At 39.6% G+C, this 15,182-nt stretch overlaps 1 protein-coding gene across 1 annotated transcript; it reads left to right on the plus strand.

Annotated features, from left to right (window-relative positions):
- Positions 1-5,797: 5,797 nt before the first annotated feature.
- Positions 5,798-13,538, plus strand: LOC102704048 (cell division cycle 5-like protein). The gene is made up of 4 exons (XM_006652125.3): positions 5,798-6,119; positions 8,133-9,857; positions 11,952-12,233; positions 12,554-13,538. The coding sequence occupies exons 1-4, from the start codon at positions 5,943-5,945 to the stop codon at positions 13,292-13,294; spliced, it is 2,925 nt and encodes a 974-aa protein (XP_006652188.1). The 5' UTR covers positions 5,798-5,942; the 3' UTR covers positions 13,295-13,538.
- Positions 13,539-15,182: the final 1,644 nt, after the last annotated feature.

Genomic DNA, 15,182 nt, shown 5'->3' on the forward strand with positions numbered 1-15,182 from the left:
TTGCTCTGGTAGATACTTCATCACATCCTTCAAAATAGAACATTCTCCATATTGAAAAGATTCTCTCTTCTCACTCTATATCTCAACATCTAATTTAAAAATAAAGAGACAGCAACATGAGAGGATTGATTGTAAAATGCTACTGAAGTACGTATATGGATATTCTATTATAGTGATAACTGATGCGAAAAAATAGTCTATTTTAGATGGACATTTAAATAATAATATAAATAACCATATCTGGATGACTGCTAGAAATGATTTTAATCTGCCATAAAAACATAACAAACTTGTAGGATTTGTTGGATCTTACATAAAAAAATTATTTGATTATACAAAACAAAGGATTAGGATTTAAAGTAGAGTGAAGTGCACCAGCGGTCCCTAAACTTGCTTGCATGTGTATCTAGGTCCTTAAACTCTCAAAATGCATTTTTGGGTCCTCGAACTTGTCTGGTGTGTCGTATAGGTCCAAACGGGCTCCGACCTGCTCCATCCGCTGACGTGGCATTGCCACGGTGACGCCTACGTGTTGGTGGGGCCATGTGGGTCCCTGCAGGTATCACCGTGGTAATGCCACGTCAGCGGATGGAGCGGGTCGGAGCCCGTTTGGACCTATACGACACACCAGATAAGTTCAGGGACCTAAAAATATATTTTAAGAGTTCAGACACCTAGATGACACATGCAGGTAAGTGTAGGGACCTCTGGTACACTTTTACTCTTTAAAGTATGCTATCGAATTCCTATGATCTGGCAGAAAGATATCTTGGAAAAAGCTATTTGCATGAAGTTTATTTTGTCCTCTAATTCCTGTATTTTTTCTATTATCCAACAAAAAGACTATTCTTTGATTTTTTTTTCATGTGTTTTGCGCTACTTTATTTTACAGTCGCATTCCTAAAAAATTCTACATTTTCTTTTTGTTCCACGTTCTCGCATCCTACGTTTCAAAGTGGGCACTACCTTTTCATTCCGTAAAATGAGAAAGCTGCTATGAATATCAAACAAATCCATGTAGAGAAAATCCACAGCTAGGCTGGTTCAAAATTTTGAACATGGTTTTTTATTCGATCTGAGAAAGTCTAACAAATATCGTTGATAAACACTTAATTATAAGAAATATCATTGATAAGTGTAAGTTCTACAAAATATCATCATACAAACGAATTTGTCAACGAAATGACATCGCCGTTATGGTTCCATTAGTATTTCTCCGTCAAGTGCTACGGTATAAATAGTGTATTTGACGGGAAAATAGATGGAATTTTAACGGCAATGATATTTCTTAGACAAAGGGCATGTTTGGGGAGCTTCTCCTACTACAGTTTTTCTCAAAAATTGCTTCTACCAGAAGCTGCTCCAAACGGTCCACAGCTTCTGAGAATCTGTAGTTACAAATTCTGGAAAATGAACTACGCAGCGGAGCCATAATTTTTTCAAATGTAGGGCTCAATTAGTTGAGTTTATATAATCTTACCTTTATGTTTTAGTTTTTGAAGTTTTAAAATGAAATTCTAGGATATATTTAGGATCAGGAGTAGGGCTGCAGCCCAAGCTGCCCTACTCATGTATCCGCCCCTGCCAGAAGCTGAGTTTCAAAGCTTTTTCAGATCTCAGAAGTTGGCTACCAAATAACTGTTTCTCATAATTTAAAACTCCTCAAACAAACCCAAAGTCATTTGTACGATGATATTTCGTAGAACCCGTACTCATCAATGATATTTCTTAGACCTAGATGGTTGTTAATGGTATTTTTAGATTTTCTCGATCGATCCAATCCACTCTATTAGAATATTAGAATAAGAACGTATCTTGTACGTGACCTTGGTTGTTGTTATTAAGAGAGAAATCACACTTAAGCATGGGTTGTTTGATTCATGATATTATCTGTTTGCCGTGAAACTATCAAAAAAATAATTTGCCAAATGGTCAACCATCTCTCAAAAATGTTGTAAGGAGTTAGCAATTACTCCCTCCATTTTTTTTACGCCGTTGACTTTTTGATTTACGTTTGATCCTTCGTCTTATTCAAAAAATTTGTATAAATATATAAAATTATAAATCATAGTTAAAGTTACTTTAGTAATAAATCAAATCATATAAAATAGTCAATAATTATATAATTTTTTTGAATAAGGCAAAAATCAAAAGTCAACGACGTTAAAAAAAATCGGAGATAATACTAAAGCTCTCTTTATTTGGGCTTAAGCTATTGACTTAGGCCGCTTTCGCCTGCCCCGATTCCTAACCCAAATTCCCTTATTTTTCTAGCGCACGTTTCCCAAACTACTAAATAGTGTATTTTTTGCGAAAAATTTTCTATACGAAAGTTACTTTAAAATCATATTAATCTATTTTATATTTTTTATAATTAACAATTAATTAGTAATATATTAATCTATTACTACGTTTTCTATGCCGAATAAGTAACCCTCGTTTCTCCCACGTGGAACACGGCTTTAAGCTTCTAAGATAAGTTTTTGGCTTACATGCTTATGAGCCAGTGGTTTCAAAGCTTCAAAATTAACCGTGTGTGCTACCTCTATTCCAAATAAACTAAAAATGACTTTAACCTAGTTTTTGGTTTCAGCTTAAACTGTAAGCTAACCTTTTGGGTTATATGGTTTATAAGTTGGTGGCTTAAAAATGTTTAAATTTAATGGTGGGTGCTAGATCTATTCCAAACAAGTCAAAAAAGTTACTCAAGTATAGCTTTTGGTGCAAGAATGACTTATGGCTTTAAAAAAGTTCAATAAAAATGTTTGTTTGTTTATGCTTATGTTTTTTGGCTTAAAATGTGGCTTATAATCAAAAACAAAGAGAACCTTAACCGTATATGAGTGACTTATGGCTTTAAAGAAGTCCATGAATTTTTTTTCGCTTTTGTTTTTGATTTTGCTTGTGCTTTTTGCTTGAAAAATGACCTACTAGGAAATTATAATAGGCTTGTGACGACTCTTAAGTAAATAATATGCCAGATTTTCACTTTTTATGAGTGATTCTTTAATATGCTTTGCAGTAGTGGCTAGTTACAATATACACTATAGATGTTTTCGCCTATTTTGGTCTCTTACAGTTCATCAAAGCTTTATTCAGTATATAAATTCCTGTCGAGCCCCTTGAATTGGCCCCTTTTCAATGACATCCTTATTTCGTCCTTGCTAAGTAGTTGGTAGGGTTTGATAATATATCAAGAATCATGCTGTACAAATTTGTTGGTAAAAATTAAGCATAAATGGAACACCTTATTAATAATTAAGAATAATTTTCTGGTAAAAATTTTATATGTGTGTTCTTGTAGGTCTAAAAGCAAAGATTAGAAAATAAAATTCGATGAAAAACCCCCAAAATCAACTCCAAGTTTAAATTTTAAAATTAAAAGTTTCACTAATAAGCATAAACATAAGGAAAACACAATGGCTTATTATCTAAATATATACTTTGCAGTAGTACTAGAATCATTCGTAATGGTGGAAATGGACTAGCCACAATCACAAGAGAATGATATCTGCATTCTAATAAATGATAAGGAGGTTACATATAGCTAATATTATAGTTGTAAGAGAGAGTTACAGCCAATATCTTATCATTAGGTGGCTATGTTATATGGCCCACATATAGCCAATATTATAGTTGTAAGAGAGAGTTGCAGCCAATATCTTATCATTAGGTGGCTATGTTATATGGCCTTAAATTGTTATTAACAACAAGGGGTATTCTTCTGCGTAAGTTGAGCAACTTATAAATGGAGATGCAAAAACTATAGTCGTGAAAGCCAACAAGCATCCAAATCTTCTTCTTATCAGGGTGCGAGTTTGAAATTTTTTTTTATCCAAACTAACACAATTAACATAGAAGAGGATGTCTTCTGCGGATGTGAGAACTTTAGCATAAGCCAATCAATATGAAATTACAACCCAAACATCAGCCTACTAAGGCTATCTTTAGCAAGAGAAGAAAATTTGAGACATAGAATGAGTTAGCAGCTAAGAGCATATATCTAACAGTATGACTACTGGTCTCTCTAAGCTAAATTTTAGCCATTCTATCTAAAAATTACACTTTAACAGAATTGTCAACCGGATGACCAAACCCATATACTTGGCCAAACTCCTCCCTCACCTGGCGAAATATAGCCCAAAAAGGAGTGGCTAAATGTGGGTCCCACGTATGAAAAGTACTAGTGCTACTCCAGCCGCCGGCGCCCGGGACGACCGCCGCAAGCCTCCGCCAGGACGACGCCGCCGGCGACGACTGCCGGGACGCCGCCGCCGGGGACGACCGCCGCCGCGCGAGGCCGCGCCGTCGCCGCCGTCGTCGCCGCGTGAGGCCGCACCGTCGCCGTCGTCGTCGCCGCGTGAGGCCGCGCCTTCGCCGTCGTCGTCGCCGCGTGAGGCCGCGCCATCGCCGTCGCCGCTACTGCGCGAGGCCACGCGGTCGCCGTCGGCGCGGAGGCCGCGCTCGCCGTCGTCGTTGCCGCTCGAGGCCGCGTAGTCGACGTCGTCGCCGCCGCGCGAGCACGCGCCGTCGCCGCCGCTGCCTGCGGAGGCCGTGGGGTCGCCTCCGCGCCGCGCTGGTGCCGCGGCCTCCCTGCGCTGCGCCGTCGGCTTGGCCGTCGCTTGCCTCTGCCGCTTTTTGCTGGAAGAGAATGAGAGAGAGAAAGAAAGAGGGAGAGAAAGAGATAGATTGATGGAGAGGGAGAGAGCGGATGGAGAGACGGTTGAAATAAAAAATGAATTTGAGTGATCAAATAAAATGAAGAGTGATAAAATAGGTATTTGAAGAGTATAATTTGGGCTATCTGTTGAAGATGCTGTAAAGAATCGATTCATCATCGTCAGCAGGGGTCTGAAAATAAACTGAGCCGAAAGATAGGTCACACAAAAACCTAAAACCCAACACGAAGAAACTGAATTCTCGGCTGTCGGTTTGTGTTGAGACAAGACCAATGTTTTCTTTTGGTTCTATCTGCTAGTCACGCTGGGTGCCCTGACTACCCGATGTATCCTAAATTTTGCGAGCTTATTAGCATCTCTCCATTCGAGAACCAAGTATTTATATGTCCTAAAGTTTAGCGGTGGGTTTCTATAGTCTATCTCATTGCTAGTCAACCAACAAGTTGTGAAAAACTCACCCGTTATTTAACCCTAGCCACCATATCCATCGAGATGAGAGTTTTGCTTACATCCTCTTGCTATAATAACTTTCTTCACGTTTGTTGTCTATTGGTATCTAGCAACACAATTCCATGTCGTCGGTTTTCACCCTAACCATAATGGCGAGTGACACCTCGTGCATATAGAGGAGAACCTTGTCCTATTCCATATAACCGCCACTCTGCTGCGACGATTTTCGCTGCCATGCCATGCAAAATGAGTGCGTTAGTCATCTCGACCTAGACAAAAATCGAACCGATAGTTTGGTTGACCGAAGCATCCACTTCTGCTTTCTATTGACAACTTATGTTTCTCATTTACAAACATCGAGTTATCCCGATCGACTTCTAGTTAGTACCGAATGACCGCCATAATCAGTAATTCACACGGATGCTCAACGGGCGGCTAGGCTAACCTGCGAGTTCAAATGAGGCCGACCGACCGGGTCCGGTCGCACCCACGAGCCACCGACCGACCTTATCACTCGTCGTCGTCCTCCTCCCGCGACCCGAAGGCCCAAACCCAAACCCCCCACGGCCTCCCCTCCGCCGCCGCCGCCGCCGCCTCCCCATCCCGCCCGCATCCGCAACCCCTACACCCCACCGCACCGCCCCCCCCTACTCTCCACGTAGCTCTCGAGGCCGCGCGCTCCGGCCGCCGCCGCCGGCCCCGGCGGAACCCTAGGAGGAGACCCCGCCTCGCCGGGGGCACACTCGGAGGCCCTCCGGCGAGGAGGAGAAAAAGCCCCAGCGCGCGCGAGAGCGGGGAGGAGGGGGAGGCAAGATGAGGATCATGATAAAGGGAGGGGTGTGGAAGAACACGGAGGACGAGATCCTCAAAGCGGCCGTCATGAAGTACGGCAAGAACCAGTGGGCGCGCATCTCCTCGCTCCTCGTCCGCAAGTCTGCCAAGCAGTGCAAGGCCCGCTGGTACGAGTGGCTCGACCCCTCCATCAAGAAGGTGAACCCCCCCTCCCCCTCCTCCACTGCCCTACCCACCTCGCGAAACCCTCCCTCCTGATCTGCCCTAACCGCCGTGGTTAGGCTACATTTTCTCCGCCGACTGATTTAGCGGATGAGTTAGTAGTTACCTTTGAAAGGATTTCGATGTAGTATACTGTTTGCATTCTTCGCGTATCTTCAGGCCTACCTTAAGCTGGAGGTTCTAGCAATTGCCCTGGAGATCTTATTGGGATTTGTGTACAGCTAGAACCCTATACATTAGAATTACATTTCGTGGAATTGGACAGTAAGTAGAAATTAATTTATATGCAGTGCTCGATTCTGTTGTGCGGTGTATGTTTTACTGGTTCTATTTTGACCATAATGCACCTGTTCACTTAAATTCCTTTTATCCTTCAAAGTTTGAAATATGAATGAACTAACTCCTTTTTGTTATAATAATCCATATAGTACATATGATACTTTGACATTTAAATGCAACAATGTGTTTGGGCATGCGCTACAAAATGTTTCTGGAACATGGATGTTAAGACTTTAGAGTAGAACTAGAAATTTTAGGGAACTCTGTTGTGCTTAGGAGATCTTATTTAAGTAGAAGTTTATCATGTCCTATAACATGTTCATGTTTTGTAAACTTAGGTTTTTCATCACACACCATCTGAGGGTTTGTGATTCAGTAATACCACTCCATGTTTCACTTACATCTGCGCACAGGGGCCATACCCCATTGGGTCACACACTCACATATCACTGAACCAGAATTTTTGAGTGACTGAAAAGTTAAAACTGAATACTTTACTAATTATTTCAAAATCACATATATGGAGTTCATAATAGCCTTTGGAATCACAAATTCAGGATCCACGTTAGACAAATGGGGCTTGGATTCTGAAGACGTGTGTATTTGTAGGCTTTGCATGATAAACAAGTACTATATGATTGAAAAGAGCAGCACACTGTACAATAGTATTTGTATATTCCTGTTAAACAATCAGTTTTGTTGCTATTCAAGACATACTAATATGCTGCTTAAAAGTAAAAGCAGGGTTATTTGTTTTGTCATAGGCCTCACACCATGTTGTGTTATACATACTGGTTGGTAGCTGACTAGTTGTATTGGGCGTGAATTTTATTTTATCTGACTGTATTTTGATTTGATTGAGGCTACCACCTTACCAAATTTTGTGTAGTTTTGTGAGTGGAAGGTTCATGTATCATCAAATTTTGGTACAGTTGAGTAAGGTTGCAATGGTAAAATCCTGTTTAGTTTGTTGCCCTACCAAAATTTGGCAATGCCAAGAATTGTTTAGGTTTATTTTTACAATGAAGTGAAGAAAACCTGAAATAAGCTAGACCTTCTGTATGCGTTTTATCCTGTTACCATGCTATGGACCTAAAACTATTCAAATTACTGTGATGTGTTTGGTATGCTTTGTTGCTTATTCTCTATGATTTTGTTTCATGTTATGTCATTAACATGCAACACGAATTTTTGGGTAAACATCCATGAGTGCTTTCATACAGCTTCTGAATTTCGTCATCCTTATTAGTTTAGTGAAAATGAAATGACATTATTCCAACTTCACATATATTAGACCAAATTCAATTGGGATCTGATTATTTGAACTGAATCTATACTCTAATACTATTCTAAAAGAAGGTAATGGTGGTGGCAGTGAATCTGCCATCCACCAACTCTATTATATATATTGTCTTACCAACTACTCCTTTATGTATAAAATGTTAGAAAATAGTCCTATATTGGTTCTAGTTTTTATCTCTAAAATACAAGTTCCAAACAATACTAGCATGTGTATAGTTCATCTCTCTCCGTAGCAAAGCACAGGTATTTAGCTAGTTATCTAAATATCCCCAATCATCATTTATGATATGTTGAACTTGCTTCAATTATTGGTTCTATTTGGGCATAACTGTGGCACTTGCATATTTGTCACACCAACCATTACTCTCTCATTCTTTTTCTGTTCTAACACTATTTTGTTGATGGCAGACTGAATGGACAAGGGAAGAGGATGAAAAGCTACTGCATCTTGCTAAACTTATGCCTACTCAGTGGAGGACAATTGCACCTATTGTTGGTCGGACACCATCTCAGTGCCTTGAGCGTTATGAGAAGCTTCTTGATGCTGCCTGTGCAAAGGATGAGAATTATGAGCCTAATGATGATCCCAGAAAGTTGCGACCTGGTGAAATTGATCCTAACCCTGAGTCAAAACCTGCACGTCCTGATCCTGTTGATATGGATGAAGATGAAAAGGAGATGCTTTCAGAGGCAAGGGCTCGCTTAGCTAACACCAGGGGTAAAAAGGCAAAGCGGAAGGCGAGAGAGAAACAACTTGAAGAGGCAAGGCGACTTGCCTCACTGCAGAAAAGGAGAGAATTAAAGGCAGCTGGCATTGATACGCGGCAGAGGAAGAGAAAGAGAAAGGGTATTGATTATAATGCTGAGATTCCTTTTGAAAAGAGACCGCCTCCAGGCTTTTATGATACTGTTGGAGAGGACAGGCCACTAGAGCACGTACAGTTCCCAACCACTATTGAGGAACTTGAAGGTAAGAGAAGAGTAGACATAGAGGCACAATTAAGAAAACAAGACATTGCCAGGAACAAGATTCTGCAGAGGCAGGATGCTCCTGCTGCAATAATGCAGGCAAATAGACTCAACGACCCAGAAGCTGTCACAAAGAGGTCTAAATTAATGCTTCCACCACCCCAAATTTCTGATCATGAGCTAGAAGAGATAGCAAAGATGGGCAATGCTAGTGATCCTTCTTTAGTTGAGGAGCTTGGCGAAGGTAGTACTGCCACAAGAGCTTTGCTTGCTAACTATTCCCAAACTCCAAGGCTTGGAATGACACCACTGCGGACGCCACAAAGAACTCCAGCAGGGAAAGGTGATGCTATTATGATGGAGGCAGAAAATCTTGCGCGTCTAAGGGAATCTCAGACCCCTCTTCTAGGAGGGGATAACCCGGAGCTTCACCCATCAGATTTCTCTGGTGTTACGCCACGTAAGAAGGAAATGCAGACTCCAAATCCAATGGCGACACCTTTGGCAAGCCCTGGCCCTGGTGTTACCCCAAGAATTGGTATGACACCCTCCAGAGATTCAAGTTCTTTTGGTTTAACTCCCAAAAGTACTCCTTTCCGAGATGAGCTTCGCATAAATGAAGAGGTGGACATGCAGGATAGTGCTAAACTTGAGCTTCGTAGGCAAGCTGAATTGAGAAAAAGCCTACGGTCTGGGTTTGCTTCTATTCCACAGCCTAAGAATGAGTACCAGATAGTAATGCCACCTATCACAGAGGAGGAGAAGGAAGAAGCTGAAGAGAAAATTGATGAGGATATGTCAGACAAGCTTGCACGAGAGAGGGCTGAGGAACAAGCGCGGCAGGAGGCCTTACTCAGAAAGAGATCCAAAGTTTTGCAGAGGAGTTTGCCAAGGCCACCAGCAGCTTCTATAGAAATTCTCCGGCAAGCTCTAATTAAAGGTGGTGAAAGCAGAAGCCGAAGTACCTTTGTGCCACCTACATCACTTGAACAAGCCGACGAACTAATAAATGAGGAGCTCCTAAGGCTCCTGGAGCATGATAATGCTAAGTATCCTCTTGATGAGAAAGCTCAAAAGGATAAAAAGAAGGGAAGCAAGCGCCAGGTGAATGGGGTGCCTTCTGTACCTGAAATTGAAGATTTTGATGAGGATGAATTAAAAGAGGTAAGTTTCTTGCCCTCTTGTTGTATTGGTATTTAGCAATGGGACATGTCTCCTTTTATCTGTTAACATCTATTTGAAGTGACCGATAGACTCTACATATATGTTATTAAAATATAATTCCAGACTTTCAGTTGGATCAATGATAACTTGAAATCCTGTGTGTACAAGATTGATCAATGTTTATACCTCAGTGAGAAACACATAATATAATGTGTATCCTGAAGCATCACTGATTGACAACCAGAGGATAACTGAATTAATGCTTGCTGTATATATCACTAGAAAGATATACTGTAGCTGTAGGATCCAAAGTAGCATATGCTTAGTTTGCAAGTAATGTTTTTATCTGATTAGCACTAAAGAGAATCTGACATGCATTTGGCATTGCAGGATCCCAGGATCATGAATCTGTTAAATGTAGTACCTTCTTGGATAGTTACATATTTGTAGTTTACCTTTGGGTGGTCAGAACAGAAAACCTCATTCCATTAAGATGTGCTACGCTTTATTTCTGTTACATCCTTTGATTTGAATGGTTCAGTGTCATCGTTTATTATATTCAAGTCTTTACAGTAGGTTGTTAGAACATGCAAGCTCATTTCATATATTCTCTCAGCTTTCATGGTGAAGTGTTCTGCAATGAATTGCCCACTTAGTCCCAATTATTCTATGTGAGCCCAGTAAAAGAATTGTGTTTATTCTTGTTATGTAATACTGATTTGAAATTGTATCACATCATTGTGCAAATTTAACTGGCAGCTTCAAATCTTTGTTATGCCATTGCGAGACTATCATCTGCATCAATCAGTAGTCACATTCAGAGCCAAGGCCATCACGCTTGCATGACCTGCACTGTAACAAACTAGCAAAGTAATGAGAATGCACCATTAGACATTAGAAGACAAATAACATATAAATTTCCTTAATAAATAGTCTCTGGACAAGGGACAGAAAGGTGAATGTACAACACTTTCATGTGTCAGAAGTCAGACCTCAAATTTAAATGGTGGTAATGCTGTAGAGATTTATCCATTTAAAATGATTGTCTTTTGTTAAATGCAGAAAATAAAAGTTATATTCTTATCTAGTCATATCTATAAATTGGAGTTGTTATGTTATGCTATTTAGCTGCAAATGCTTCTCTGTGAAGCTATCAACACGGTTGAGCTGTGCATGCTATTTTGCTGAAAACTCAAACATATGATTTGCTTTGATCTGTTGAAACACTTGTATTAGACCTATGTTTAGACGAAAGGGCCTAAAAAGAAGTTGAAGGATGCTGTATCAGCTTGGTTGCATAAACTTCAAATTTCGTAACATAATTGTATATTTCCATCATGAGGTTTTCATCTCTCTTCTGTTTGTGTCTCTAGTCAGTCAGTGTGACCTGTGTTCTATTTCCTTGAATTTTGTTGATTCTTTTGAACAGTATTTATATTGATATGCTCCCTCCATCCCCAAGGGATTATGTGTTAAAAATTTGTCCACAACATAAGGGATTTTGGATTCCTACTTTCCTGATCCATCCTACCACTGAATTTATTGTTCACTGATAGTTGCACCTAGGCATCTTTCCCGATCAAATAAACTCTTAGGGGCATCAAAGTAATTTGCCTCAACTTTAAACTCGCAAACAACCTATAATTCTTTGTATTTGTGGACAGAGGAGTATGTCACATCATTAGGACTTGTTCCGATGGTTCCCATACAAACAGTATCGTAATGTACACAATCCACTTGCTGCAGCAAGTATTTAACAATTTTCTCAGGAGGGGAGCAGAGTTGCTCAGATTCTAGTGTACCATACCATAATGGGTAAATGATATTTTTTCCAATTGATTCCATGGTTTTATTACTATTGATGATAATGGTGATGTTGCTTGATACCTACGGTGAAAAAAGTTGCCATAATGACAGTAATTGGGATCATCTGCAATATATGACTTCATTTTATGAGCTAATGAAATTTAAACATAACCGCTGTTGATGTTTGTTTGATCATCTTGATGGTAATTCTGTGCAGTCTTGCATGCCTAATTTATTTATGTTATGGTGCATAAGTTAATTCATATTGTGCCATTTATCTGTTTACAGGCTAGTTCTATGCTTGAGGAGGAGGTTCAATACCTTCGTGTTGCGATGGGACATGAAAGCGAATCTTTGGAGGATTTTGTGAAAGCACATGATGCATGCCAAGATGACCTTATGTTTTTTCCTAATAACAACAGCTATGGTCTTGCCAGTGTTGCTGGAAATGCTGATAAGATAGCTGCTTTGCAATATGAATTTGAAATTGTGAAGAAGAAAATGGATGATGAAGCTAAGAAGGCTTCTCGGCTTGAGCAGAAAATCAAGCTTCTGACACAAGGATACCAGGTAGGCTTGGTTTGATGCAACATCAGCATTGCAATATGTCTATATTAGCAACAGATAACATGGCTTTGTTATACTCTATCTACTGCCCAGCTTTGTTGTATTGAGAATGCAGTGTGTGAAAGTTATCCCAGACCGTGAAAGACTCTTATACTCTTGTGCCTTGTGATTGCTTTTACCTGCCATTTTACATTTCCTACTGAACAGTGTCATCAGTTTTTCAATTTATAGTTTTATACTGGATTTGTTTCTCTGATAGCATGCTATTTCTTGTTTTTCATGCCTTGTTATGCTGATGTCTGACCTGCAATTTGACTTTTTAGGTACGAGCAGGTAAACTCTGGTCACAGGTCCAAGATACATTCAAGCAGATGGACACTTCAGCAACAGAGCTTGAATGCTTCCAAGAGCTACAGAAACAGGAACAGATGGCTGCATCTTACCGCATCAGAAATTTGACCGAAGAAGTAAACAAACAGAAAGCGTTAGAACGGACTCTCCAAAGCCGCTATGGTGATCTGTTGACTGGTTACCAGAGGATCCAAGAGCAGATTGAGGAGCATAAGAGGCAACTAATGATACAAGAGGAAATGGAAGCACAGAAGCGTGCTCAGGAGGAGGAAATGGAAGCACAAAGGCGTGCTCAGGCTGAGCAAGAAAAAGAAAGAGAGAATCATAGTGCTGAAGAGGAAGCGGAACAGATGGATAAGTCTGCTGACGAAGAAGCTGCAGGAAGCAATCAAGTCGATGAGGATCAGATGGATGTTGACAATTCTACTGCTGATGGTGAATTCGTAGGTCCAATTCCCCCAGGACCAGATTCTGAAGGCGACAACAATGCGGTAGCTGTTGAACAGAACTCTAGCTCGCACAATGGTGATAATGCTACCACGGATGATGCGGCTTGTAGCATGATTGATGATGCATCGAAATTGGGAGGTCAGGATCACACCGACAGCAAGAGTGAACTTCCAACTGTTGGTGCCAAAGTAGACGAGGGAAATGCTGCTGCATCTTCTGATCAAGATGCCTCAAGTGAGGCGAACGCCACTGTTCCTGAATAGAACTTCATTTCTTGTACTTCATCTTCAAGAACGTCACAAAGCCAGCAGCGAAGGGATTAAAAGGCAAACTGCACGTTTAAATTGTGCGCTGAATTTTATTCGCTGCTTGATTGTAAGTGAACGACAAAATGGTTGTTGTACAATGTTAATTTTGTCAAATTCCCATTGAGGACTCTCAACTCTTTGAAATGCTACAAACGCGTGCCATGCGCGATGTGCGATCTATGAAAGAAATTGAACTTGAGAAAAGGAAAAGTATGCTGATGGGGGTAATTCGATCTTGCAAAATACTTCTGTAAGGTTCATTAGGAAGTCTTCTTAGAGTGTTTGTGATGGCTGAAATTAATTGATGGATTACCTAATTTTTCTGAAACTTGACGGTATAAATGAATGAATTACTTATATATGGCTGAAAAGTAGTTGTACAATATTTAAGATAATTTCTATATATAATGTTTATATAGAAATTTTTCCAACCTCAACTTTTCACTAATGCTTATAAACCAAAATTTCAACTTGTAAAAGTTAAACTTAGAGTTAATTTTTAGGTTTTCTTTATTATATTTATTTTTAGAATTTATTTTTAGATCGCTAAGAATACATATATAAAATATTTAGTTATAAATTTTTTTTTTATCAATCATTAATAAGTTGTTTTGCCTATCCTTAATATAAATTACTAAACGATAAGTTGTCTGTATACAAAAAGTAAGTATAGCCTATAAGCTTAGAAGCGTGTAAATGCAAAGGCAAAATTGATAATTACTCCAATCGTTACACTAATGGAAAACTTTACTAAATTCATATGGATATCAATGAATCTATATATATATATATATATATATGGTGAATTTAGACAAGACTAAAAAGTCTTACCACACGAAATGGAACGAGTAGAAAAAGAACATAGCTGTAGCAAAATTCTTTCTGCCCTATTCACTAAAGATACTTTCTTTTAGACCATTTATTTTGAACTAAATTTTATTACTTAGTTTTACTTTGGACCACCTATAAATATATCTTTATTTTGCACTGTATAATTTTATCATTGTTGTAGTTTGGACACCCGACTAATTTCTAGTACACATTGAGAATGTTAAATCCACTGGCTTGGCTCTGGTGTACCAACAAACTCCAGTACACATATAAGTCGAAGGATTTCTTTTCGAGTAGGGAGCTTGGTATATCTCTTTTTGGGTTCGGTCCAGATAGCATGGGGAGGTCACAGGTTGCGAACGTAGCGTATGTGTAGAGACGGGAGAGGAGGACGTGTGAAAGAATTTTCACAAACAAAGTGATTTATAAAGATTCGGTATGTGTGAAGGCGTAATATCTATTCATGTGAGGCGTAATATCTACGGCGGTGATGTTTGTATGAGTTTTGGTGAAATACATATGAGAGGGAGCTGCAACTAGAGCTCCTTCTTCTCTCTCTGGCTCAAGCATATTTTTCACTGGCTCTCTGTAGGCCCCGATATTTTTTTTGGCCACAAACATTTTTAATCTGCCTCTCTATCCTCTTCTCTTTTATAGTCTAATTAATATGAGGAAAAAATCAATGGGATTGATAGGATTGGGTAATGATGTATCTTTTTATATGGAGATGATAGAAAATGTCCCATCGTCTTTAATATATGACATGAAGAAAAACGGTCAGATATCATATATGTCTAATAATATGAAGAATGTGTGCCAAATGTGATAGGTCTAGCCTTAATTTTATTATGTAGAGTATGTCACGGATTATATAGAACTTGTCAATTTTTTTACTGGAACCTAGATGTTGGCTTCATTGGCAAATGATCTTTAGGGTGGTCGGACCTCTCCTCCTTTGATCAAGGATCTATTTAGATAAGATTCCTTCGATACCACTAGCCACTATGTTTTG

Source organism: Oryza brachyantha, chromosome 4 (genome assembly GCF_000231095.2).
Source record: "Oryza brachyantha chromosome 4, ObraRS2, whole genome shotgun sequence".
Classification (NCBI taxonomy): domain Eukaryota; kingdom Viridiplantae; phylum Streptophyta; class Magnoliopsida; order Poales; family Poaceae; genus Oryza; species Oryza brachyantha.